This window comes from Pezoporus occidentalis, unplaced genomic scaffold (genome assembly GCF_034315485.1).
Source record: "Pezoporus occidentalis ecotype Australia unplaced genomic scaffold, CSIRO_AGI_Poc_V1 ctg11, whole genome shotgun sequence".
In the NCBI taxonomy this organism is placed as follows: Eukaryota; Metazoa; Chordata; class Aves; order Psittaciformes; family Psittacidae; genus Pezoporus; species Pezoporus occidentalis.
Window position 1 is genome coordinate 12,085,339 of NW_026912886.1, and position 27,593 is coordinate 12,112,931.

The 27,593-nt window shown below is 53.2% G+C and overlaps 1 protein-coding gene across 2 annotated transcripts; it reads right to left on the bottom strand.

Moving 5' to 3' along the window:
- Positions 1-1,982: 1,982 nt before the first annotated feature.
- RGMA (repulsive guidance molecule BMP co-receptor a) lies at positions 1,983-27,593 on the bottom strand. Of its 2 annotated transcripts, none has more exons than XM_062631317.1 (4): positions 27,325-27,593; positions 20,141-20,256; positions 7,305-7,816; positions 1,983-5,144 (listed from the first exon to the last, which is right to left on the bottom strand). In XM_062631317.1, exons 1-4 carry the CDS (start codon positions 27,336-27,338, stop codon positions 4,443-4,445), a joined length of 1,344 nt encoding a protein of 447 aa, XP_062487301.1. In that variant the 5' UTR covers positions 27,339-27,593; the 3' UTR covers positions 1,983-4,442. The 2 variants fall into 2 exon arrangements, with proteins under 2 accessions (XP_062487301.1, XP_062487310.1); XM_062631326.1 differs by lacking the exon at positions 27,325-27,593 and adding an exon at positions 20,522-20,608.

The following is a 27,593-nucleotide window of genomic DNA, read 5'->3' on the forward strand; positions in this document are numbered from 1 at the left end:
GCCTGGGGGCTATCCAGGAGCCTCCGGCAGCCCCAGAGTACATCCTCTTGCTTTTGGCAGATGTCCTGTCCCACCATGACTGGGAGCCAGAGGAGAAGCTCCATCACCTCTGAGAGTCAGGGCTCATCCCCTCTGCCATCTGCCAGGCCCTGGAGGCAAGACAGTGCTGCATGTGTGGGCATGTCACCACAGGCTGTGAGTAGTGATACCGCACCCAGCGCCAGCTAGAGCAGTGCTTCTGCACTGGGGCTGGAGGTAACAGCACAGGTAAGTTCAGTCCAGCTTCTGGCTCTTGACACTCCATACACAGTGTCCTTATCCCAGTGCTGATGCAGAATGGCCATGTCTGGGTGGCTAAAGCTGGGGATTTCCTAATGGAAAGAGTACCTGGTTCCTGCTGTGGGGCTGCAGCAGGGAGAGGGCCTCGGCTGGATGGAGGCACAGGGACGACAGGAGCTGGTCTGCGTGTCCCTGCCCACAGCACTGCAGGTGAATACCTGAGGAGGCAGGTGCTGTGTTTCATTCAGAGCTGGCTCCTTTCATCCCCACGGTACCCCCAGGAAAGCTGGAGGAGCAGGAGCCGAGGAGCAGGGGCAGGTGAGGGTATGGGCTGTGTCCCACAGAGCTTAGCCCAGCACCACGCTGCAAACAGCTGAACGCGAGGCCTGGCCACGGCCGGTGAGGAAATGAGCCCTTGGCACGGTGCAGCTTCCCCTTCTCTGGGCCAGGCAGGTCCGGTCGGTGCCACAGCAGCGTCTCCTCCACAGGCACGTGGTGCAGCAGCGCTGCGGCCATCCCTGGTGCTGGGTAGGGCCGGGCCCTGTCCCTGTTGCGCAGGTTGGAGCCGTGGTTCCCGCCGTGGGCACCTCCCGTGAGGGGCTCCATTGTTTGCAGGGCGCAGGACCCAGCCCTGTCACATACCCACCGTGAGGGGACGGGGCGGCTGAGGAGCCCTGACCCGCGCTTTGGGGCGTGCCAGGGGGCGCTGGTGCCGGGCTGGGCGCCATTTTGTGTGCCCATGGCTCAGCAGCTGCAGCTGTTCCCAGACGTCCCCCACAGCACACTGAGCCTCACACAGAGCAGCAGGGTCCTGAGATCTCGGGCCCCCCATGGGCTTGCTCACCCAGGCATCACTATACCCTTTCCTCAGCACTTTGTGTGCACAGGAGATACGTGTTCTTGCGGAGGTGGATGAGTAGGGTCCATTGGTGACCTCCTGTCACCAGCAAGCAGGGGAAACCCCTCGGTCCCTGTACTCCGGTCAGCTTTTATATGACTTTTTATATGGCTGACTTCTTAGGCTCTGTTAAAGCTCTTGTGAGCTGGTGCAAGTGTTGGCAGAGGGAGTGGGTTTGGCTCTAGAAGCTCCCAGTTCTTCAGGGCTCTGAAGGACGGGGAGCTCGGCTCTTAAATTCCTGGTGCTGGATGTCCTTTCATGCATTTACCCAAATAATGTGTGTTTTGGTGGCGGTCTCCCCCATGGCCTCAGCATCTCCGTGGCGCCAGCTCCGGGGCAAGGAGGCCTTCGGCTTTGCTAACGAGGAACAGTAACTAAAAAGAAGTGCAGTTTTGGTTCTCGCTCATTAGAGGGCAGTAACAGACCCAGCTGGGGCTAAAGCCGGGCCCGAGGAAATGCAGAGATCCCAGCAAGGGGAAATCACAGTGGTGCACATCGCTGCTGCTGGGGTGAGCAGCGGACGGAAGGGTGACAGAGCCCACTTGGTACCGTCGCTGCACATCGTCCTCCCCAGCGAGGCTCCAGTAGTTTAACACCTGCATTTTCTTCCCCCAAGCCCTTTTTATTTTTCTCGTTTGGCTGCAGGTAAATGAAGTGCAACTCTCCGAGAATTCAGGACAGAAATGAGCCCTCTCTTGGGCTGCAGATGGAAGCAAGCTGCTTTAGAGTGAATGCAGGAACGGGCCAGCAACTGCATCCCGCGTGGTGAACAGCACCATCCAACGCACCAAACAAGAGCAAAAGGTAACAAACCAAGACCCACTCGTTTATTGTCAAAAAACCTCAAACTTTACTTGTGTTTCTCTCAATAAATAATTTACAGTATATACACGCGGTGACACTCCCATGGGTCTCAGCTCAGGGAGGAGGTGAGGGGGCTTCTCCTAACACACACACCCCTCCCCCCCCTTTTCCTATATCTGTTTTGTTTCCAAGTATTGGGTCTTTCTTGGCCACACTTCACCTTTAATCAGAATTGGGTCAAACACAACCAAAATAAAGTGCTTCACTGTTTGCTTCTAAAATAGGGATACCCCATGCACTGTATGACAGCTGGCCACCACTGGAGCGCTCACCTGGACAGTGGGACTGAGCCATCCCATCATCAAATAGACTGGGATTGGCTGGAAATTAGCCCAGAGCCACAGTGCATCACAATTGCAGCGCAGGGTGATTGCATTATAGGAAAGGGAGGTTTGCAGGGAAGTACTGACTTGTTGGCATGCTGTGGCTTGGGCAGCTAAGACTGCTTTCAGGAGGCATTTGTACATCTGCTGTTATCTATGGGGTAACACAGCAAGAAACCAATGTTTCCTCTTACCCAATGACAAATCTTGCATTTTAAATCTCTAGGGAAGGCAAAAACTTGGTTCTTTCTTGAACAAAAGAAACAAAAAGTCCAAATGAGCCTGGTTGAGCAGTTAGTGCATTGGGAAACTAAACTGTCCTGTGCCGCGGTCCAGTGGTTGCTGCTCTCAGCGCCTCCAAACTGTGATATCCTTATTTCAAAGTCTCCCTAAACAGAACACCTGGGGCACCAGCAAACAAAGCAAGGAGCAAAGTAGTAAACACATCTTTTTTGTTTCTTTCCTTAAACACTTAAAAACCAATTACATCTCTTCATCTGTACAGTCACACGAGATCAATGCCAGGGCTCTATATATTAAAGAGACAATATAAATTACATCCATTGACACAATTTTGCATTTCTCTGCTGCTTTACAAATGGAGCTCTAGAGCTGTTAGGACACAATGAATAGTCACGTTGAGTATTTACACCAGGCTGCCTCTTGGCAGGAGTTCAGACTGCCAAACATAGCCTGTTCCCACCTCTTTTGGTGCTAGCTTGTCTCATCATGCCTAGAGACCTCCCTTGAGAGCAGGAGGTGCCCCCAAGAGTGTTCTGGGGCTTGTTTCTGTGAGCTTCCCCCCTGAGGAAAGGAAGGGAAACCCATCAGGAGGTCTCCAAGGCACAGACCAAAGGTGGTCTCGCTGTTTGTTCAGTGAGCGACAGGTGAACCACAGAGGAACATGAAGAGGAAATGGGCAGCACTATGTGGTAAGAGAAGGGGATTATCGATGGTTTCAAGGCAGGGAACAGACATTTGGAGGCAGTTTGGGGGGGGGTGGGGGTCCTCTGCTGCATCCCATCTGCTGGCTGGATTTCTAAGATTGCCCCATTTCCAATTCAAGCCCTGAAGGGCTTAAGGTGCAACTGGTCTGCAATGGGGTTGCAAGTCATGGCCCCAGGATGAGAAGCGGAGCAGAGACCTAGCAGCAAACAAACAGAGCATGATGCTCCTGCTCCATCCCAGGGCCTGGCCGAGCCACAGGCAGGAGAATGGGTCCCCCACTGAGCAGCCAAGCTTTAGGGGACTGGAGAGCAAACGGTGCGAGGAACTTATCCAATGCTGGGCAGAAGTTGCAGAAACCACTTGAATACTGGCCAGGTTTCTCCCATTGCCATCAAGAGTCCTCGGTGGATCCGGGCAGAGACAAGGGAGCCAGGAGTAAAACTACTGAGTGAATCAGCCAAGTGAACTGGCTAAAATGGGAGATGCCCTTTTAACCACAGCAAACGCAAGCCAAGGCTTGAGGAACATGTCCTTCTTCCACCCAGAAGATGCCTGGCACTGGTGGCCAGGCAAGTGTGGGACCACCATTCACCACTATTTCAGCCCCATGCACCACTGTCTGCAGCAACAGGGCTACAGGCAGAGATTGACATGCCCGAAAAGGAGAGCGTGGCCCCAACAAACAGAAACACCAGCCCTGTTGTGACAGCCAGGCTTGGCCCCATCTGGCTCCTCTGCACCCTCCTTGCAGGCTCTGCTCTTTGAAGAGAAAGCCATGCTCATGCACACCAATGTCAGAGTCACCATGTGCATTTTTGGGACCTGGGGAAGTGCTACAAGGAGGTGGGGGCTCCTTGGAACCCACACTACTGGGAGGAAGACAAGGGGAGGTGCACATGAGGAACATCCAGACAAGGCAGAGTCCAGCAAAAGCTCCTGACTGTTCCCACTGTCAGCACATTCCTCCCAGGCAAGAGCTGGGAAGGTGGAAGACCCGGTACCAGAGAGAGATTTGAGAGCAACCAACTCAGGTCTGACATCCAACCTCCTACTGTCCAGCACTGCCATCTCATCCCTGGTTCCCTCCTGCTACCCCTTCCCCACTCTCCATGGTGAGAAGGAGCAAACCTCTATAACAAGCACAACCAGCACTGACACAAACACAGCAGTGCTACCCAGAGGGCAGAGGACATCCCCGAGGGAGCCATGTTGCCGGGGGCCAAGTCCCGTGTCCTTTCATAGAGGTGCAGCTTGTCTTTGTTGGAGTGAAGCATCTTCACATCCTCAAAGGCATAGTAAGCAGCCAGCATGAAGTTGACGTCCCCTGTGGTGAGGAGGTCAAAGACGCAAGACTGGAAGTAGAGGTCCTCCACGGGCAGCTTTTCCCTGCACTTGGCTGTGGCTGTTTCATATGTGAAGGCCTCAGGGGGAGCCTGCAGGCTGGGCCCCTTCCTGCGAGCACGGCTCTCTGTGGCCTGAGCTGAGCGGATGGTCTGGAAGTCAATCTGTTGGTTGAGCGGACACCCGCGGAGGCACAGGTAGAGGCCCTGACTGTCCCGGTCCTCCACAGCATTGACCACCTCCTCTGGCATGCGCACAGCGAAGGTGAGGTACCGGCCCACCTGCCTCACCACAATGGTGGTGCCAATGTACTTTGCCTGGATCTCTATGTGTTGGCCTGACACCTTCTCGGTGATCTTCAGGCTGTTGGCTCCGTGCTTATCTCCACCGTTCTTGGAGCCATCGGCAAAGGCAGCGGGCAGCTCGTCCATCTCTGCCTGGTACACTTTCTGGTCCACACACTCCTGGAAGCTCTTGAAGATGATGGTGAGCTGTGAGGGGGGGAAAGAAAGGAACAGGGTTACAACCAGCGATGACCTCCTGAGAGCATACAGCCACCACCAGAAGCAGCAGCAGCATGGGAGGTGGAGAAGCTGTCTGCTCAGCCCAGCCAGGAGCATGGCCTTCAGCTCATGGGTAGGTACTTCATCCTAAGTTGTCCCAACTTTCAGGTACCCAGACGTGGCCATCCTGCTTCAGCACAGGCATGAGGTCACCATGTATGGAATCAGGAGCCAGAAGCTGGACTGAATGTACCACCTGGATCTGCGCTGTTATCTCCAGCCCCAACCCAGGAGCTCTCATGTGCAGTATCACTACTCACAGCCTGTGGCGACATGCCCCTGCATGCAGTGCTGCCTTGCCTCTAGGCCTCACAGATGGTAGAGGGGATGAGCCCTGACTCTTTTAGAGATAGGTGGTGGAGCTTCTCCTCTGACTACCATGGCATTTACATCCCAAGGGCTGGACCCCTTCCTTTCCCTGGCCACCTGCAAAACAACGGTGTTCTCCTCTGGGCCCCAGAACACACTGTGATACACCTCAGCCATGCAAACACACACGTGTTCAGTGTGTTGGAATGGGCAGATCCTTCTGGGGGTGATATGGACACAGACTGAGCCCAATGGGCCTCCCCACCCTGGCTGGGCTCAAAAACAGGTCCCTTGCTGGAGGAAGGACTACCCAGCTCTTGTTCCTCCTTTGCTGACCCTGCTTTGGGGGGAAGGCTTGATGAGGAGAAAGAAGAGTAGAGCTTGCCTGGGAGGAAAAGCAACTCACTCTTCTTCCTAGGCAAACCATGCTTCCTCTTTTACCTCTTGCAGACTTTCTCTTCCTCTTTCACCTCTCTCCATGAGGGAAGCAATAGGGGGCTCTCCTTTCATGTGCCCCATGAAGGGGCAGACTGAGGCCTGTGCAGAGCAGGTCAGGGCTGGAGGAGAGACAGCTCCCGCAGTAACCTCCTCAGGTTTCAGCCCTGCCTCTGGCAGCAGGAAGAAAGGCAGACCAGAGAACATCATGCAACAACATAGAAAGTCCTATGGACTGAGAAGCTTCCATCCTTTCCAACAACACATGTTCCTCTAGCAGTGACCCAGCAACGCTTTCACAGCTCATGCTGCAGATCTCATGACTAATCCCTCCTCACCACAAGCCCGTGAGGCAGATAACGGGTGAAAAGGCTCAATTAAGATGGTGATCCTGGGATCCAGCCTAGGAATTGCACATTCCTCGGCTCAAGGGCCATTTTCCTCAAGCCAAACTTCCTTGCAAGCTTCAATAGGTTTTGATGTCTTTTGGTAGGTAAGGAGTTTTGAGAGCATCATTAAGTATCTTTAAGGAGGTTTGTAAGGGACAACTCAAAACCAGCTTAGGCTAAAAAGGTAACATCCAAAGCTGAGAAACAGCCCCTGTCCTTCATGTACTCTCTGTACATGCAGGGAGAAACAGAACTCCCAGACATGGTGGGACAGAACATCTTCCAAAAGCAAGAGGATGCCTCCTGCTGAGACTCCTTTTTTGGCACAAAAAGTGGTCTTTTAGCTTTCGAGCTTGTGCACCATGGAGCAATGTGACAGTTCATCAGCTCCAGGCCTCTCCTGAAGCTGAGGCTGTGCCACACACCTTCTGCTGTATCACAGCAGCACGTTTTCACCTGTGCTTTCTCACTGTTTGCCTTGTAACTTCAGGATGTTTATTTAGGCTGTCAAAGCACCTCCAGAACAGACTGTGCCCCACAAAATACCTGGACTTGGCTACACACCACAGAGACAATTAACGAGCCTGGGCAGAGGGAAGGCTGTGTGAGGAACTTGGCTCCCTCCAGGCTTCTCCCTGCAAGCTGACATCTCCATGGAGGATAGTCATAGGTTTGCTTGGACATTAGGTGGCCACGACAGCCCTTCGAGCTGCAGTATCTCAGCCTGCTAACCATGATGGGGTTGGATGTGCTCAGAAGAAACCAGAGGCCATTAAAAGCAGGATGGGCACCTGATATTTAGGGCCAAATGCTCAAATTCAGACGAAATCCCACCCGGTCTCACCCTTCCCAAGAAGAAGTGCAAATGGTGGAGAAAAAAGATGGTGGCAAGAAAAGCTGTTGAGAAGCACAGCCCATGCCCATCTCTGCTCATGGGGACATGCCCAAGGCTCACCTTGCTGGTGGCGGTGGCCGCGGAGCCAGGCAGCACCGGCGTGTTGGTGACCTGGACATTCAGGTAGTTATTGTCTATGAGCGGCCAAGCCCCTTGCACCTTGCAGGTTTGGAAAGTGTCTGTGAAAGTCCTAAGGTGGGGGTCCCCAAAGAGCCCACAGTGGGTATAGTTGGGGGCAGCCGAGTGTCTGTGAAAGCTCTTCTCATAGTGGCAGATCTCAGGGCTGTCAGAGCGCTCCTGGCTATCCCCGGGGGGCAATGTTCGGAGCCGGGGCTGTGAGGTGGGTCCATCCTTGGAGCAGTTGTGCTGCACCATGAGATCCTCTATGCCATGCACGGCAGAGTGGTAGGCCAGGTCCCCCCTGCAGGTGCGGGCGGTGCGGCGGGTGCAGTGCGCGTAGGCTCGCAGCGCCGTGCAGAACTCCGGTGCCTCCTCCGTGCCCACGTGGTGGGAGCCTGACGTGGCCGCCCAGAACTCAGAGTTGCACTTGAGGATCTTGCATGGGGATGTCACTGGAAGGACAACACAAGGAGGTCAACGCTCTGCACGCCTCATGTGGGACATCCCGCTCTACCCCCGGCAACACACGGGTGTCCCCCTCCCACAGCCCAAACTCATGACATCGGCTCTGCCGCGTGATGGGGCCTCGCTCACCAGATGTGACCCTCTCACATGACCCGAGTCTCATGCATCAAAACCAAAGAAACCAACAGGATCTGCCCCAGTTTAAGCCAAGAAGGGAAAGAGCATCCAGCCATTGGATTAACGCTCCTGGGGGAAAACCAGAGTGTGGAAGAATGGAACATATTCATCAGCAGTGATAAGGATGATCGTTAATGTGGGGAGAGATGCAGTGGGGTTTTAATGCCTTTTTAGGGTTTGACATTCAAAGCTCTGTGCTGCATGAATCACTGTGAGCTGTGTCTGGACTGAACAATACCAATACAAAAATCTGGCTGCCTTCCTTTTCCTCTTTGAAAGGTAGGACCAGATGATCCTTGAGCTCCCTTCTAACCTGGGATCCTATGATTCATGGGCACGATGAAAGGCAGCCCCAGCATGACCGCTTTGCCCCAGCCACATGTCAACGTGGAGAGGTCAGAGCAGGATTTATGCTGTGACCAGCCCTGCAGCAGAGCCAGCAGCCACTCCTCATGGCTGCAGCAGTGCTGGGAGCAGCGCTTGCAAGAGTCCCTCTGCCCCTGGAAAGAAGCAGGAGCCAAAACAACCTCTTTCATGATTGCTGTGTGGCTCTGCCCAGCCCTGGAAGCCTGTTCCCCACCACGGCCCGCTGAGAGAGAACAAGAGGTGGAGGAGAAAAACCGGCGTGGCAGGGTGCGGGGCTGCCAGCCGAGCCCCAGCCTTGTGTTGCCCACACGGAGGGAAAGGAGATTCAGATCCTGTTTTTTCCCCCTCCATGTCTGCTCCCTGGGGCAGTGTGGCTTCCCTGGAGCAGACTGGAAAGCAGCTGTTCGCAAAGCACATGGTCATCGCTGAAGGCCGCATAGTGCCAATCCACAGTGTATTCCTTCCTCTTCCACTCCCTTGGAGGGCTTGGAGATGGGATGGGCTCAGGCACAAAAGGCAGCAGGAGCAGAAGAAAAGCCCCACCATTTCCAGATGCTTTCGTGTTGCCTCTCACAGGCGTACCCTTATGCTCCCGTCTCGGGGTTAGTTTAGAAGGAGGCTGGCAAGGCATCTGTGCCAAATCCATTTCAGATTTGTTTAAAAAGAAAGTTACAAAACCCAGTATTGTTTCAGGGAAAACAGTGTGGTTTAGTTTTAAACATCACAGTGCTGGAAACCTAAACATAGTCGGTGCTGGAAAATCAGAAAGGGAGACCAACGCTATAAAACACTAAGCAGTCAGGCTGTAAGAAACAAGCCTGTCTCCTCTCTCTTTCCAAGAAGAGTGAAGTGCAAATAGGAAATGGTGACAGGTTCCTCACAGTTTTAAAACTCATGTTTAATAAACTCAGATGCTAGCAACAGCACTGAGAACCCAGGAGCTGTTTTGTCTTGGCAGCATCCCATTTAAACCTGCAAGAAGCACTGCAGAAAGCTTTTAACTCCTCATTGACCGGAGATGACTTGGTAACAAGCTTTTGACCTGGAACATGGGCTCACCTTTCTGCTAAGCCTTCTGCATGTATGGCTCCAATGTAAAAATAACAAGTATTTCATATTCCTTTCTTTTCCACTCCAAGAGTGTGTTTTTCAATCAAAATCATTTGGCTTACCATCGTAGCCAGCCAGCTTGCAATGGAGTGTATTGCTTGGTGTTCTCCTACATGACCCAGGACCCTCCCGGTGGAAGGCGGGCATTAAAAAAGCATGTAGGAGTGTGACCAGTGACACCACTGTCGGTTATCCCAAACAGTTGTGGCATCAGGCAATTAAGATCACTGCTCTCCTAGTAGTTATGCTAATGTGCAGCTTGAGGATGCCTTGAGGTTGCATGTGGCCGAACAACGCTCTGTCACTGCAGACTTGCCAGCACAGCCTGGGGAGGAGCTGGAGGACACATCCCTGGACATGCAGGACCCACTTGCCCCATTCACCTGATAGCTCAATCAGGCACCGGGATGTGCTGTGCAAAGCATCACCTCCAGCAAGCAGACCTCGGGCTGCAGCTCCCTCCGGCTGCTACAGCCCATCAGCTGCTGCAGAGGGGATTTGTTTCAGTAGGAATTAAGCCAAATTACTCTTTAAAGACATGCTCCATTCGCTTGGATCAGGACCATGAGCTGCAGCAACCTATGGACACAACAGGATGCTGCAAATCAGCCCCCCAGGCTGTTAGTCACATCCCCGTGCTGAGCATCCCTTGCTGCTGCGCTGCTCTATGGTGACAGTGACTTTGGAGTTAAAAACACCCCAACAAAAGCAAGGGCAAGGAAGCCCATCTCCTTCCTCCCTGGGCCTGAAGGGGGAGCGTTCTTCTCTCAGATGTTATCGCTCCAGTTTTGGCACCCGTCCCCTTCTCGCTGTTTCAGGGCCCCATATAAGGCTGGATCTCCATAGCCAGGTGCCGCAGCACAGAGGCATGTGCGAGCGGGGCAGCGCCTGGCCTCCCCCATGGACATCTTTCCAACCACACCGGTGGCCACCCTTGGCAAACCCCTGCCACTGCTGGGGAGGGACCACTGCCTGCACAGACTACAGAGGACAGCAAACACGACCCTCTCCCCCTGCCACCAAGCATGCCTTGTCTTGTCCCCTCTGGCAGCAGCGCTGGCAGAGTGGTGCAGTCTCATCTGTACCCACGCCAAGAAACGATGTTTATTCAATTCCACATAATCTATTTTCCATCGACTCACAATGGATCTGTTTTTCAGCCACAGATGACTTAGCACGGAAACAAATCCCTCTCAAGCAGGAACCCAGCAAGACTCGCCTGGGATGTGTGAGACACCCCTGGGTCCATGTAATGTTCACTGTTGCTCATCCTAATGGGTCCTTCATCCTGGGGATGGGTGATTTCAACCATCCCAGTCACCTCCCGAACTCTACATCATCTTCTCCTTGAGGACCTGTCACCACTCAAACCAAGGACAAAATTTCCTTTGCTATCTTGAAACCAATAGTTTCAAGACAGTTTAAAGCCAAAAGAAATTGCTGAATCACCTGGACTAAGACAGCCCCCACTGTTCGAGGCCTGGTGCCCTGTGTTTGTTCAGGTATACTTCCCATGAGGGCTCCTGCGGTTTGAAAAGCCACCCCTTTCCTTGGTCGGTTGTTTCAGAAGTTTATCACCTTTACAAAACAAGAATCTTGGTTCTAAGTGGATTTTATCTGACTTCATTGTAAGGACATAAAAAGAAGCAGTGATTTTCTCCTAAGCAGTAAAAGGTCCGTTAGTAACCAGCATGTTTCCCACAAAGATATTTACACGCTGCAATCAAGTCACTTGTCAATCCTCTAGATAAGCTAAATGGTTTGCACTTTTAAGTTCCCACTGGGAGGTGTTTGCCCAGCCCCACGTCAGGCCTCCCTCCAGCAGGCTGGCATCCTGCAGAACCCACCACCCAATGGAACAGGCAATGCCAGTGCAGGACTCCCGCTCTCCTGAGGTCACCCCTGTCACTGGGGCGTTGCACTGCAGCGGGCACTGGGATGTGCTGTTGGCCTGGGACCTTCTCCAGAGTTCCTGGTTTGCAAAGCACTGATCCTGCATCCAGCGAGCATCCCATGGTCACCAAACACACACCAGGGGCCTGGAGGATCGCACAACCCACTTCGCGCTGCTCTGTAAGTAAGTGTTCAGCCATATGCAAGCATCTGACTTGATCAGCTTTTTAGTGACGAGTGCTGCTATTTCCCTTCAGCACGTGTCAGTTTACCTGGATCTCATTTACCCAAATTAAGCTCTTTCAGAAAACCAGCACAAAATTGGCAATTCCTCCATTCTCCTGCAAATTCTCCAGCATTACTGGGAATTCATTTCATAAGCAAAAGCCAATTGTTCTGAGACTCTTGGGCACGTGTTACCCAGACCTGTTAATATGCAAGTGTGCACTGCTAAGAGATGTTGTTTAATATCCTCTTGGTTACTAACGGGTGGAAAGTAATTTCATCACTCACATATGATGCAAATACATCATCTTGCCTCTTTCCAAATGTATGGACTGAAGTGTGGATGTGCAAGCCTCACATATGCAGTAAAAGGCTTTTTCGAAGAATGCAGTTAAATGTAATTACCTTTGGCCTCGGATCTGAGCACCTAGACTCAGGCTCCTAAACACATATTTATTTAAGTAATCTAAATGAACCTATTTATGCTGACACCTCCATAGGAAAGGCACAATTCTCAGATGTCCTAAATACCTGCCATATCTACCAGCTTCAAGGAGATGCAGGCTGCTCAGCTCCCAGGCAGACAGCACCAAAATGATCCTGAAGTCAAAAGAATTGCACTGCTCCTCAAAAACCTGGCTAACAGGATCCCTTCCAGCAAGGTCTCTCCAGCCTAAAGCAAAACCAGAGCAGATGAAGGACATCAGGCCTTTGCAATCCAGCCCCTCACGCTGTCCTTGACCCAGCAGGGAAGTCCACAAAAGCCACCCCACGTGTGGCCGTGCTGGACCCGTATTTTGATGCCTGCATGGGCTTTGAGACCAGATATAGAGAAGAAGCAGGGTGGTGAGACACTGGCAGAGGTTGCTCAGAGAGGTGGAAGATGCCACATCCCTGGAAATATTCAAGCTCAGGCTGGATGGGGCTTTGAGCAGCCTGGTCTATTTGAAGACATCCCTGCAGGGGGGGTTGGACAGATGACCTTTAAATGTCCCTCCCAACTGCAACTATTCTGTGATTCTATTTTATGACATGCATCAACCGGTGCCTCATCACATCAGGGAGAGAAATGAGTCCCTTGGTGCCATCCACAGCACTGATGGATGGGGTATCATGGGCAGGGGCACCTCTCCTGCAGCCCCACTGCACACCGTGGGGTGAGGAAGTCCCAAGGGCCACCTGACCCAAGCCTGGTGAAAGAGTTTGTGCTTGATGGCAGCGACCTCCTTTGAACTGTTAATCAAGCACAATCTTGCAGAATAATAGCCTGGTTATTATTGCCTTGTTTGCATAACAAAGAGGTCCAATAAAACTGATTTGACTGTGCTCAGAGGGGGTGTGAAAGATCAGCCCTGAGAAAAGAGCTGCAGGAATGCAGCAAACTGCTCCAAAGCCTCAACCCAGGAAGAAAGACAATGCAATTTGCCATCAAGAAAAGCCCAACAGACCAATAAATTACCCATGTGCAAAGGGATTAGATCAGGTTTCAGTTGCACTGAAGTGGGGGGAGGACCAGGAGGAGGGAACTGAAAGAGAAAAATAAACCTGCCTCTCTTAAAGAGCTGGAGCTCATATTTTGCAAGGGCGTGCACAGGGAGGTTGGCTGGAGGGGCCACCTTCCACGCTGGGGTCTGGGGTTTGTGCTCTCTTCCACTAGCAAAAGCAGCAGATGCATTAAATCCAGGCAAAGGATGCACTGATAGAGTCACTCTGGATGGATCTGATGGATCTCAATCCATGCAGCTTCTTTTAACCCAGTCCCTGTCTTGCTCAAGAATATGCTTTCTCCAGTTCCTTTAAGTCAGAAGAAGGACACAGAAGGAGTTTTCTCATTTCAGCCTATGTCAATTGCTAAAGCATCCGGAGAACCTGCCACAACCAACTCCTTTTTGTCCTTAGCGCAGAGTTCATGGCCCCCCATCTCTCCTCTCCAGGCGTCGTGGAGACACGGGGCAAGCACAGACAAGAAAACAGCGGAGTCAGTGTCTTCACCGGCTACGGCAGGAACAGTTGGATGCTGCCGAAGGAGCCCTTGATCATTCCTGTCACTTAGTCAGCTCTTTCAGCTCAGCGTCAGCTTACTGCTGCCCCGGCATGCTTAACAGGGGCAAATGCATCTTCCCCCAGTGTCCCCGGCTCCTCCAGGCTCACCTCAACATCCACATACAGGGAGAAGAGTGAACAGACACTACTGGAGAGGGCATCAATCATGGAGCTTGTAGCTGGCACAATGAGTGGCAGGTGAAGCTGCTCTAAGAATTACCAAGTCCAGGATGGGCTGAAAGGAGGAACCAGTGCTGACAGCCAAATATGCAGCAAAGTTGATGACTGCTCTAAAACTTCATCCTGGGATTCAGGCTTCAACACTGCCTTTGCTACAACCGTCGAGCTTTCATTTGCTCAGAGGAAGCGGTGCTGGTGGATGATTCAGAGGATGCAGGTTTTGCTCCAGCCCAAAGTGTTGAATGGAGGATAAGGTGGAAAGCAATCTCCTCTATTCTCTATCTGCAGAAGGGCACTAACAAAGCTGGTTCCCCATTGTGGAGGGAAGCAGTGCCGGAGCTGCACATCCGACTACCCCAATCAGGGAGCTTTTGCCAACAGTTCTCAAGAGCTTGTAGATCTCTTTGAGGAGAGTGTTCCGTATCACATAGGAGAATGGGAAGGGTTTCATCCATGATAAGCCCAGTGGGAAGAGAGGTGGATTCACTCTCCCACCCCCTCCACAAAGCATCACCCTCAGCTTCCTCTCGCAGCCAACACCACCCGTGTCCCCATCCCTCTGAAGCAGCAGTACCTGGACAAGGCTGCCTCAACCAGCCACCGCCATGGCCAAGTGTTCCTGGTTTCCAGCACTCATCACCCTCCCCACGCTGGAGCTGTTTTTCCCAGGGTGCCTTTGAAGGCTCCGCTGCCACCCACCAGCGCCTGGGGCCCCCCAGGCGCAGCAGCGGGTCCCTCACCCTCCTCCCCCCTCGCCCGGCTGGCAGGGAAACTCTTTCTGCTCACAGGTGTGGATTCCCTCTAGGAATAATCATCCCCGCCGTGCTCTTGTGAAATTCCAACCCTTCAAACGCAGAGGTAAATGAGACACGGAACGAGGAGATGGAGAAAAGCCCGGAGCACATAAATCTGGATGAGGCAAATTTATACAATTAAAATGCCTGCCAAAAAATTGCGGCATCTCCATCAGAGGCGTTGGCTTGGGCGCAGGGTGTGGGGTGGCAGCTGCCCGGCCGGCAGGCAGAGCTCCACCAGCCCACCAAAAACCCACACAGGCACTCGACCGCAGCTGGAGCCGCACTCAGGGGTGCAGGGGATCTGGTGGATCCTCTCCTTCAGGCCGGGCCCCCAGCTGGCACCAGGCTTGCTCCCCCATCACTCGTGCCCCATGGAATCAAGTAGGTTAGAAGAGACCTTTAATATCGCCAAGTCCAACCGTTACCCCAGGGCTGCCAAGGCCACCACTACACCATGTCACTGAGGGTCTTGTCTACACGGTTTGTGAACACTTCCAGGGATGATGACTCCACTACTGCCCTGGCCAGCCTGTTCCAATGCCTGACCACCCCTTCTTGACCTATCACTTGCTACCTGGGAGAAGAGACCAGCCACCTCCTGGCTCCATCCTCCTTTCAAGTAGTGGCAGAGAGTGATCAGGTCCCCCCAAGCCTTCTCTTCTCTACACTGAACACTCCCAGGTCCCTCAGCTGCTTCTCATCACACTTGTGCTACAGACCCTTCACCAGTTTCACTGTCCTTCTCTGGACCCACTCCAGCAATACAATCTCTCTCTTGTAGTGAGGGACCCAGAACTGAACACAGGATTCAAGATGCAGCCTCACTAGTGCCGAGTACAGGGGGACGATCACTGACCTGGCCCTACTAGCCATACTATGTCTGATACAGACCAAGATGCCATTGGCCTTCTTGGCTGCCTGGGCACAAGCTGGCTTATATTCAGCAGCCATCTTTCCATCGGGCAGCTTTCCAGGAAGCCACAATATTTAAAATGTATCCGATTATTGCCTCCACCATGGACTCAGGTTTTAAGAGAAAAAGTAACTTTCTTACTGGAACCCACTGCCTAGTCCTGCTGCTCCCCACCTTCCCATCCCCAGCAGAGTCATGATCTCACATTACTGATGTTCTCCACATCGCTGTCAGCTGGCAAAACCCGAAGCCAGGAACCATCCCTAAGACGTCCTGCCACATGTCCTTGTCATCTCAGAAAAGGATGGCTGGAGTGTGTCACACAGCAAGAGAAGAAGTAGCTTATCCAAAAACCTGAATGCCACAGATCGTTACTAGGGCTTTGGGGACCAAAGTCTACAGCTGTACAGGAAGGAGAGGAAACCGAGGGAGGAGAGAACACTTTGAGCTGAAGCTAAGCTTGCTCTCTGCCTGGCCCATAAAAACCCTGTATATGCAGGGATAGCTCTGCTTGCTGGGAATTAAATGGCCAGATTCTCCTGGATAGCTCATGCAACAGAAATCTCCTGGTGCTCCCCACCGAAGACCTGCTGCTCTCCCATCTGCAAGAACACCAGCCTTCAGCTGCCCCACACACCATGATCGGGCTGTTAGACAGAGCAGCTCAGTCTGTGCCTACGAGGGCTGCGTGTGTGTAGGAGCCAGCTTGTTCTCCGCAGTAAGAGCCCAATGACTTCATCAAGGGGATGGCATCTGGTTTTGCAGTTGGCCATAATTCAATTCTCCCCCTTGCTGCAGGAATTTCAGCTGGTGAAGCAGTGATTTACTCAGCCAGGCTGCACTTGAGTGCAAAGCAATCTTGAGGCTACAATCGGACACCCTGTTATTTTGAGAGCTTGCAGGCAAGGGAATAAATATCCTCTTCTTTTCATCCCAGTGGTTGCCAAGTGCAACGTACAAAGCTTTTTAAAGGCATTTAGGGGCTCTCCTCTTACAAGCATGCTCCTCGTGCCATGTACAGCCAGGCAGGGCCCTGCCTGCACAGCTCGCTTCTGATCTGCGGCATCAAGACAGGATTTACCAGGACAGCGAGAAAAAGGCCAGGACACCCCTCACCTGCCCCACTACAGCTGCATCTCTGAGCATCCCTCATCCTCCCCAGAACCCTTCCCTGTCACCCCGGCACACTGTCTCGCAGCAGCCCCGAGTTCATCCTGGCCCACTTCAAACCACCCAGGATGCTGATTCTCTTTCAGTTCTGGGTTCCCACATTTGCTATTCCAAGCTGGTTGTCTGCTCCAATGGGAAAAGCAAATCAAACCAAATCAAACCAATCCAGATGGACCAACCGCCCTCATCTTTGACCTTCTTTGCTGTCCCACTAATGCTCATCCTTTGGGAGCTGTAAGTATCAGCTGTGGGGTTCCCTGAAGGACTGATGGGCTGAGGAGGGCCTCACCTGGGTCATGCATTGCCCTGCCAGAGGCTTATGGGATGTGCCCATCAGGGAGCTGGAAGAAAGACTGGAAAACTCCTTGTTACTGGTGCCTGATCCAGTGGCACATCCCAGCTGGATCATGCCCTGGCTGGATGTGCTGGATCCGGACTCTCTGGGGACAGCAGGTTGGTGCAGAGGCCGAGTAGAGCCCCAGGTTAGGAAGTTTTTATGGCTGCCCAGCCCTGTGAGCACTTTCATGTGCACATCCGACTCAGTACAGCTGGCTGGGCCACAAAGAAGGAAACCTCAACTACTGCTATGATAAACTTAAAGCCCTCATCATATCCCCCCATTCCCAATAACCAAGAGCTGGGAATTTCAGGATTTTCTGTTTAAAGAAAAGCAACATATCCACCCCATCTGCATTAAAAACAAGGCGCCTCCTTCCAGCCCCACAACGAGTCTGGCTGGCAATCGCAGAGAACTCCCTGTTCCAAGTACGAGACCGGCTCCGAGCGAGCAACAAAACAGGGAAGCCAAAATATTTCCAGGTTTACGTTTGAATCCCTCCCTTCTCCTCTGCCCTGACAACATCCCGCACAGGCGTGTTCCTCCCCTGCCGCCACCTTCCCGTTCACAGCGGTGGGGAGGTGTTTGCACAGCCCCTCAGCCCCCTGCTCAGTTTTGGCTTAAGGCTGCCATCACATCCCTCCCCGTCGCCAAGAAAAGCCACTTATCAACTGATCCCATGCACCTTCAGTAGGGATGGATCCTTCTCTAGAATCAACCTGGATGGACCTAGGGCACAAAATCCCCACTGGGGAGGGGAAGGAGTGTATTGCAGCTGAAAGTTGAAGACAAACGGGGAAAGCCAAAGCAAACTGGAGCTGGCAGAGCAAAGCCTGACATCTGGGGCAAAACTAGGCCAGATTTTGAAAGTACAAAAGGACTTGCAAGAAAACTCATCCCAGCCTGTACTGTGACACAGAGGTGGGGGTCATCCAAGCACCCTGGGATATCAGGGTCCCAGATGGGAGGGCAGAGTGCCCATGAGCATCCCACAATGGGACCTGGCACAAGGAACAAGCAGGAACTGTCAGCAGTGGCCTGCTCTGCCCAAGCCTCCTTCCCCAGCAGCCCCATGCTCAGTGCTCACATGGGAAGGACCCATATGGGGGGACCCACAGCAGCGACCCCAGCCCAAGGGAGCTCGATAGCAGGGGCCACCCAGAGGCAGCAAGGTGAAGCCATGAGTGTGAGAGCAGCATGAGCGGGAAACCAGCCCGAGGGGAGAGTGCAGGGGGGCTTAAGCAAATAAATAAATGGGCAGAGCTCGGTGAGGCACGGATGTGACACTGAGTGCCCAACTGGGAGCCTCCAGCTACCCCGTTCACACGGGACCCTCAGGAGGAGGGCAAAGCTTCCTCCGGGTTGGGAACCCCCAAATTCCCCAAAAGCACAGGGGAAAAAGGACAAAGGATTTGCCAGGGGAAAAAAATCCCCCATTTTCCTATCTCCCCACCCCAAAACGCCCTCAACAGCAGCCCCCAACACGCTCCCAGCCCTGCGCATGGGGAGCACCGTCTCCGCCTGCGCCCCGCTCCCGCGGGCTCTGGATCACCTCGTTCTGCCAGTTCTTTGCACCTTATTTGACTGCTGACGGGAGAATCAAACAAAGCAGCAGCCACATCTCCTATCAAGTTCTTTCTTGCACCGTAAATCTCACAGCCCTAACGCTTTGCAACTCAACCGTTCCGAAAAGGGCGTTAAGCAACACAGAGGGGAGCAGCTCCAGAGCTTCTAGAAAACACACACACACGGGGTTCATCTTCCAGCTGCTGGGAAGTCCCCTGGGAGAAGCGGGGTGCGGAGGGACACCCCACTGCTAAGTGCAACGCTAGAAAGGTTCCGCTTCCCTGCGCCAGGGCGAAGGAGGGAGGAAGGGCACAGAGCAGTTCTTTATTTATTTCCTACATGTGTGTGCAAGACGCTGCACCTACGGTTATGCAAAAGAAAGGCAGGGGCGACTTCGGGATTAATACACTTAAAAAGGGGAAGATTTACTAATGCAAAAAGAGAAACACGGCGATTTCAGCTTTGGGGCTTCTCTTTTCCCCTCCTGCTTTTCTCTCCTTTTTTACCCCCCTCCTTGCAAATGAAGGGAAAAAAAAAAAAAAGGAGGTAAAGAAACTGGAGAGTTTTGGAAGGAACAAATCCGCCTCTGTGGACTTGGCTTCCCCTCCCCCAACAAAAACAAGCACTCGGGGCTTGAAGGAATTTGCAGGCAGAGATCTGCCAAAAACATTGTGAAAAACTGTGGGGGATTCATTGGAAACAGATGGCGTTTTCAGCTGTAATTCTGACATTCTCTCCTTTTCTGACACCACACAAACACACCGGGCGGGGGGAGCGGGGACCCGCACTAGGTGCGGCAGGGGCTGCGCGGGCTGGGGGGGGGGGCGATGTGCGGGACCATTCGGTTGCCATCCCGCCTTCGGCCAGCATAACAGCTCTCCAGTGGCATAATGGTGCTGAGCCACTGAACACCTCCATCCCGCGGCTGGGAGCGGCCAGAACGGGGAGCCCGATACAAGTCCCCCCCGTTCGCAGCCGCGCTGGCGGCCCAGGTAAGCCCTGGGGCCGAACCCCCCATTCGTGCCCCCCCCCCCCCCAGCATCCTAAAGAACCCCCTTTATCCCTTCCGCAACCTCCAGCTCTGCCCTTTCCAGGGGGGGATCGGAGCGGGGACCCCCCACTGCACTCAACGGCAGAAATGAGGCATCTGGGGGACTCACTTGGGGGTTCCCCCCCCCCCCTTTGCAAAGCAGCAGGCACACCCGGGAAGGGGAGCACAAGGGAACCTGCCCGCCGCTGTCACAACAACCCTCCGCCGGGGGCTGCTTTCATTCCCACCATCTCCTTCCTTGCGCGATGAGACAAAGAAGATGAGGTCAAGGAAGAACCCGCACCGCGACTGCTTGGGAAAAACGGGGACTGGGGAGGGGGGAGGCACACACCGAACCTGAGCCCCGCTCGCTCGTTTGAAACATGTGGCAAAGCGCTGCAGAGAGGGAAGAGAAAGAGGCCCCGAGACAGGGGCCGGAGGCGGCTGTCCAAGGGCTGGAGAAACACGGGGGAAACGCTGCGAAATAAAGAGGCTGTTGCTTACCTGAAGGGAAGATGCAGAGAAAGACAAGGAGGATTTGGAAAAGTCCCAGGGCTGTGGATCCTGCCCCTCTCCCCATACCCATCCATCCAGCTCGAGCTTTAACCACTATCCTCTCCCTGGAAGAAGAGTTGGAAAACAAAAAAAGAAAAAAGAAGAGAGGAAGGAAAAAAAAAAAAAAGGAGAAAAAAAAAAAGGAAAGAAATCAATCGAAAGAAAGAACTGGGAAAAAAAAAAATCAAATCAAAAGCCCCACATGGCTCCGCGGAGCGATGCAGGGACGGGCGGCCCCAGCTCCGGTGGCCTCCGCACTGAAGGATTACACAGACGTTTTCTCCTTCTCCTCCTCCTCTCTTTCCCCTCCCATCGCAAACCAGCCCACACCATCCATCATCCCGCTGCCTTCCAATGTCCGCATCCTTTCGCTGTGCCTCCTCCTCCCGCCGGAGCCTCCCGGGAAGGGGCGGAGGAACGCGCTGCTCTGGGCCGGAGCGGGGCGGGACGGGACGGGGACACACGGCAGGGGAGCCTGTGCTGCGGGCCGGGCCCAAGCGCCCCGTGCCCCGTATAGGGAGGGTTCGAGTGCGGTTGGCCCCGCGCGGGGAGGGCTTTTGGTGCTGCTCCGCGTCCCGTGTGCCGCAGCTCGAGGGGGATTTGAGAGAGGGGCTTCATCCATCGCACCACGGTGTCAGCGCCCAGCGCGCCCTCCCCTCCTCTGTGCCCTGGGGCTGACCGGAGCGTTTTGATGCCCCCAAAATGGAGAAATCTGGGGCAAAGGGGGGCACGTAGAGTGAGGGGGAAACTGAGGCAGGGAGACGGCAGGCAGCGGGATTGCAGGAGCGATGCTGCAACCCGCGGGACACTGACCCCCGGCACAGGGAGCTCCTCCACACCACCCCAGCCCTGGCTGCGTGGTAGGTGTGAGCATTTCACAACCTTTCCAGGTCATTCACCCTCACTGGCACTGCCAACGCTGAAGTAAGCCTGGATGACTCAGAAACAGCAAGTCTCCTTATCGTTATCGTTAGATGACATTCCTCAGAGAGGGGACAACTCTTAGGGGTCCTGAACCCAGCTGCCAGCCCACTGAAGACTGATGGAAAGGACTAACATGTACCTATGCTCTCTTAGGACATCTGCCGCAGCCTACTCTGGACCACCAGCCTGTGGATACATGTGGATGTTCACCTTTTGCTGCAGGAAGGTCTCACCAGTTGCACTGATTGTTATCCTGGAGGTCTCACTTTGTGAGCATCCCCTCAGAGACCCTTTGGGCAGCCCTCAGGCAGATGGCAGAACTGGGAGTGCCCTTCCTGCTTATGGACCACGTGAATGGAGCAGCAGCTTGAAGAACACAGGGATTTGACTGCTGGGCTTCAAAATCCTGCTTGATGCCTCAGCATGAGGAGGTGAGCAGTTCAGATCACCACCCCAGGGGTCTGCTCCACCCGGAAAGGGCCAGGCTCAGAGGGAGGCACCCTCTTAACAGCCCACTTGGAACTCTTGAATATCTCCCTTGAAGGATGTTATAGCCACAGTGAACTAAGACAACTTCACTTGTGAATGCGAGTGCCCACGAGAGTAATATGCTTTAACTTCCCTGGTTTAGATCATTGGCCTTCCTGTGATGGAGTTCCCCCTCTCCATCCTAACGTTTCATCTCCTTTCTCATCTTATACAAAGAATAAAAGGTTGTTTCACACAACCCTTTTCCCAGCTCTGCAAATGCTCTTTCACAGCGGGTCTTTTCTCCTGCAGCTTGGTATAGGCCTGGGATGCTCCTTGACTTTGCTTCTCATTGTCCTTGGAACCTCCCTTCTCTTCCACCTCACAAGGATGTTTTTTAAAGTGATGGTAGCTTAAAGTCTCCATTAAGAGTTTGTGATCTCCCTGCCGTGGACTGAATCTGTGATTCAGCTACAACAAATTTCTTATGGAAGGTAAGGTGAGGAAGAGGATATGGGAGAAAGTATCCAAGAAGCAGAGGTATCTGTTAATACCTATCTAGTTTTCCTTGTGGTGTTTGAGCCCCCTTGCCTCCAAATGAAGGAGGAGCCTTACTGGGCCTTTATCCAGACTGCAACAGGAATTAAAATTCTGGAGCTTTTCCCATCTGGGACCCAGATGGGATCCAAAAAGCCTGAAGCCTTGCCTGCTTGACTGGAGATCTGTCTTGGTCCCGATCCTCCTGCAGCTGCGCTCAGATGATGTCCACTAAAATATGAAGGAGCTCTGTGTGCACAAGAGCTGCCAGAGCAGGCTGAGCTGGGCAGGAGATGAAAGCTGGCAGGCCGGATCCAGACCTGTAGCACAGGCAGTGTGGGAGGAACGCCTCCACGAAGCACCTCTTTGTGGGGGATGTCAAACAGGGGCAAATATGTCCAAACCCTGCCAGCTGCTGCTACCACCCAAGAAGAAATGCCTGCCGATGGGATGTGTAGGCAGCTGGAGCTGGAAGAGGCCTGGAGGAAGGAGGGAGAGGGTCCAGGAGCTGGGGGGAGCCCAAGCATGAGGGGGACATTTCAGACCCCAAATCCCTTATTCTTGCTTTCACCCTGTTCTCTTGCAATGCAGCTTTTGCTCTTATTTCAGTGTGAAAACCCCCTTCTGCTGTTATCCCAGCTGATGACACATAACCTGATCTATGTATTTTTAACTCAAAAAACCCGCCATCTGAATTATGAACTTCTAAACCCAAGCTGCTAACGTGCTGCTGTGAGGCTGGTTTGTTTGACCTGAAGCACCACTTTGGTATTGCCGCTTTGTGGCAAGCTGACACTTTGCTGTGATAGACTGGAATCCAGTTTGAAGCGTTATGAGACCCTTGTTGGAGCTTCTGCCTTTGGTGGAGGGAAAACTGTGCTCTGTAAAGCCGTGCTTTGATGCCCCTGGCTCCAGTTTGTAAGAATTTCTCCTTGATTTTGCTCAGTTGCATCATGCATTGCAAAGGGGATCGCTGTTCTTGGCACTGATCAAAGCAGCGGATTTCGCTGGAGAAAACAACAGATGTGTCCAAACCATAACTGCCGAGCAGGAAAAGGCCCCAAATAAGGTGTGTTTCTGAAATCCTGCTCCCCCTTCCATGTTTTTCACATAACTTTCATCTTTCTGGTGAGCTGAATCAAAGACCTGCTGCTGAACCACGGGCTGTGTGAAATTCGGATCTCTGCCGTGCTGAGTGGGGATATCTAGGCTTGGAAATGTGGAATGCCTGTGTTTTCCCCAGCTTCTTTCATTCTTGAAGCCCAGCCTGATGCTCTTTGCAACCAGCATGTGGGAAACCACCCACCGCTGAATGCAAACACCTCTGAGGCATGGCACAGTTACACTGTGTAGTGGCTCAGCTCCGTGGGCAAAGGCACCTCCGTGGTCATCTACACACTGAGCTGCTCGTGTTTGGTGGTGGTGTGGAGGGGTGATGCACAAATCACAGCCAGGGGCAGCCGGGAGCATTTTCCAAGGTGTTTTCAGGATGGGTGGGAAGATTCTCAATTCCCAGGGGAAACTCAGCCAGGATCACTCATCTATACTTTATTTCTCTCTGCCCTGCATCACACCGTGCATGGCTGTCGGCTGCAGTGGGGCTGAATGAATGTGCCTAATCCAAACCCTAAGGTTTATAGATGATACCTCCCCTTACAGCATTCCTAATGGAATTATTCCCTACCTGTAATTATATGGCTAAAATAGTAAACATGGGTATTTCTGAGGATGGTAACTGGTAGTTAGAGGAATGGATGTCAGGGCTCCTGCTCTGCTCCTGACTCTCCCATGAACTTCCTGCGTGGCCACTCTTCACACAGCTATCTCCCCACAGCTTCAGCCCTGCCTTTGCCTTCTCTGCCTCAGGACAAGGTGCTCAACAAACGCTGCTCGTGGCCCGGTTTGGATAAGCCCGGATCACCCGTGCAGGAAGCTAATCCCAAAACCTTCAGCGATGTGTTTGGGGTGAGCACCAAAAAGCAAATTGTTCCCTAAAGGAGAAAGAAAGGAAATTTGGAGTGGAAAGCCCCAAATTGTTGTCTCGGGAGGTTTGACAACTGATCCCAAAATGTTTGTGGAAGTAAAACCAAACATCTGTGCTCTGAACAGCACCCTTATTAAAGGAAAAAACCTCCGAACAAGAAGAAGCACAAAAAGAACCCATTCGTCTTTCTGCAGTAACAGCCACACCTCCGATGTTTGCAGTACTGGAAAACACTGCAGTGCCTTTTGAAGATCTCCAAAATCATTTTACAGTCATAGAATCACAGCATGGTTTGGGTAGGAAAGGACCTTAAGATATCCAGTTCCAACCCCCTGCCATGAGCAGGGACACCTTCCGCTAGACCGGGTTGCTCAAGACCCTGTCCAACCTGGCCTTGAGGTCTTTTGTCTGACAGCAAAAGCAGATGCTGTCCTTGAGCTGGGTACCTCAAGGTACTGAATAAACATCTAAACCACCCCCCCCCCCTGCTAACCTGTTGCCTTGCAGCACAATGCCTGACAGGGAAAGTGAACCCCAAGGTCTCACCAGGGCCCTGCGTAGAGCTGAATAGGGCAGGTGGAGATGACACATGGAGCTGGGCTTTGAGGACCAACCTACTCCTGCCTCAGAAAGCGCAGAGCAGAGTGTTCTGGTTTGGCAAATCCGCCTCCCCACAGCTCTAAATGTGAGACTTGCCAGTCTGGCTGTATGAAGAGGCCACTGGGTTGAAGGTGGAGTGAAATACAGCTTTGTAACACCAATAAATAAACCAGTGAGAATGCTCTGCATCTTTGCATCTGCAGCCCCAGCTGAAGCTGCTGCGGATAACCCTGCTGTGGGCTCTCTTGTTGAATATCAGTTCCAAGCTCACAGCCATAAAAATCACCTCTAAATGCTCACAGCCAGCCAAGCTGGACAAGGGGAAGGGATGATGGGCTGGTGGAAGACTTCCAGTCTCACCCACAACAGAAAGCAAACCAAGCAGGGATGTTTCCAGGAGTTCATCACAACAGCTTTGTGACTGGTGGCATTCATTTGTGTCTCTCCCTTTCCCTTGCTCACAAAGCCCTGTGGGGTGAGGCCTGACTTCTCCACATGGGAGCATGGAACCATCCCTTGTTCGGCACTGTTTGGAGGGCTGGCTGGAATTCACCATCTGGATATTTAGCTCTCTGCAGGGAGCTGGTCTTCCTGGCCCAGTCTCCTCTTTAGGGTAAGTATCAAGCAGTATTGTTTTAGTGTATCTTCTGCACATCTGGGTTCCCCTTTAAAAGACAACCTTGGGAGGTTCCCAAGAACAAGTTCAAATGGCCAAATGTCAGCTCAGCAGAAAAGATGGATATATCTGAACTGCCAAAAAACGAACAGCACAGAGAGTTTCATAGAACTGGGTGCTTAGCAGAGGCAGAAACTGCCTGTGTAATGGGACAGCTTTTCTCTGCTGCTTTTAAAGACACTGGTATCTTAGTAAAGTGGAGGTCCCTAATTGTCTGCCCCCCCCCAACTGACAGGTCAGCTAAGGACATCTCCTGGATGTCATTTGAAGATGGAAGATGGCATGGCATGTTTGGAAGTCCAAGTCTTCAGCCCTTTGAGAAAGGGGTATTTGAAGGATCCTATGGAAGAAGCTCTGTGAAACCCAACCACCTTTGCCAGCTCTCTTTCTGTCAGTTCCTGATAGCAGTGGTCAGAAATACAGCCCAGTGCGGGATGTCTCGGTCATGGAACACTGAACGACAGTGTCACCAGCTGGTTTAAAACTCTTCCCTGACACCTGAGAAAGAGACATTCCTTCCTAAGGGTGGGAGGGACACACACGGCAGAAAATCCCAACAAAATAACTTTAATCCAGCACCTCTACAGGTATTTTGACAAACAAAACTGGGAGCTTTTGTGGAGCAGCATAGAAGCAGCACCGGCAGTGCTCCTGGGTGTGCCCAGTTCAGGACTGAGACTGGGGCTGGGCTGGGACTGGGACTGGGATTGGGATGGGTCCAGGACTGGGATTGGGACTGGCACTGGGCTGGGACTGGCACTGGGGCTGGGTTGAGATTGTGGCTGGGATTGGGACTGGAACTGGGGCTAAACTGGACTTGGACTGGACTGGGGCTGGGCTGAGTTGTACTGGGCTGGACTGGCACTGGCACTGGACTCGGAGTAGGACTGGGACAGGGGCTGGACTGGCGTTGGAATTGAGGCTGGTACCGGGGCTGGGGCTGGTATTGGGTCTGGGCTGGCCTGGGCTGGCCTGGGCGGGCTGCGGCCCCGCTGGGTGGTGCTGTTTGTTATCCCTGCGCCGCCTGCACAAGTATCCCGTTTATAACATAAATGCAACCCAACGCCGCCTTAAACCACATGACACAGCAGCAGCCTGCGAGCGCCCATTAAAATCTCAATTTGGGGAAATTGATTCTACCTCTGAGCAATTGCCGTGCAATTACTGCAACAGGCAGCAATCAAGAATCACATCAAAACAACACCAAACTTTCATCTCCTGCCTTGCAACCACCACCACAACAAAAAGCACCTGTCTTGCAAACACAGCCCGGTTTCCTCACACGTATGTGATATTTAGGAAGGGCATCGTGCAGGTCCCGACAGTGGAAGTAAGCCTGGACAGGGATTCCTCTGCTTGGTGCCTCTGAGTTGTCCTGACCGGGGGCTGTCTCCTGTCCTCCTTGCCTGGGGTTAAGGGCTATTGACAGACTCGGTTCATCCGACCTGCTCCAGATGTGGCCGTCCCTGCCCATGTCCCACATCTGTCCAGTTGCTCTCCCCACCTCAGTGCTTGCAAACAGCCCAGCGCTTTGCAACCACGGGACTTAAGGGAGGTAAATCTTTGTTGTCTCTGCTAACGAAGCGCTCCGCTGTCGATAATCGCGATCAGCCCCGTGATGAGCTATTTAACGGGAAGGGCAGAATACCGGGAAGATATTTGCAGGTCTCGCCAGTGGTCTGCAAGGAATTACTCGACTGACTTAGCCCAGCAGGGTGCATTTTCAGTGGCAAGCATCAGAAGGGAGGATAAATGAATAACCGCATGGTTAGTATCAAGCCGGACAGAGGGAGCGCGCTGGGCAGGGAAAATGGGAAAGAATCGAGGTTTCCTTATAAAAGCGGCTCGGGAGGAGAAGGAGGAGGCAGCCGGCGAGCGGACCGACGGCGGAAGGGCCATGCAGGGGCCGGGGCAACATGCGGGTGTCCCGGCTTCCCCCCTTACCTTGGCGGCCGCATCAGCCTCTCCAGCCCGCCGCGGGGGTCGGTGCGGGGAGCGGCGGCTTGGTTGGGTTTCTGTTCCAGGAGAGGTAAAGCAACCACAGATGAGCCCCAATAAAACAGTGCAGGACAGCACCGCGGAGCCCGAGGGCTGGCGTGGCGGTGGCCGGGTACGGCCGGCGGGCAGCACCCCCCCACCCCGGCCCGGCGGGGTGCAGCGCGGCCTCGCTCAGCGGGACGCGGGGAGCCGCATCGCCCTCCCGGAGCATGTGA

Excerpts from the sequence above, each read along its gene's own strand:
- RGMA (XM_062631317.1), bottom strand. Across the intron at positions 7,817-20,140 it reads TCTCTGCATCTTCCCTTCAG|TGACATCCCCATGCAAGATC; the intron begins GTAAGCAACAGC and ends TTGTCCTTCCAG. Across the intron at positions 5,145-7,304 it reads CGGCCACCGCCACCAGCAAG|CTCACCATCATCTTCAAGAG; the intron begins GTGAGCCTTGGG and ends CCCCCCTCACAG.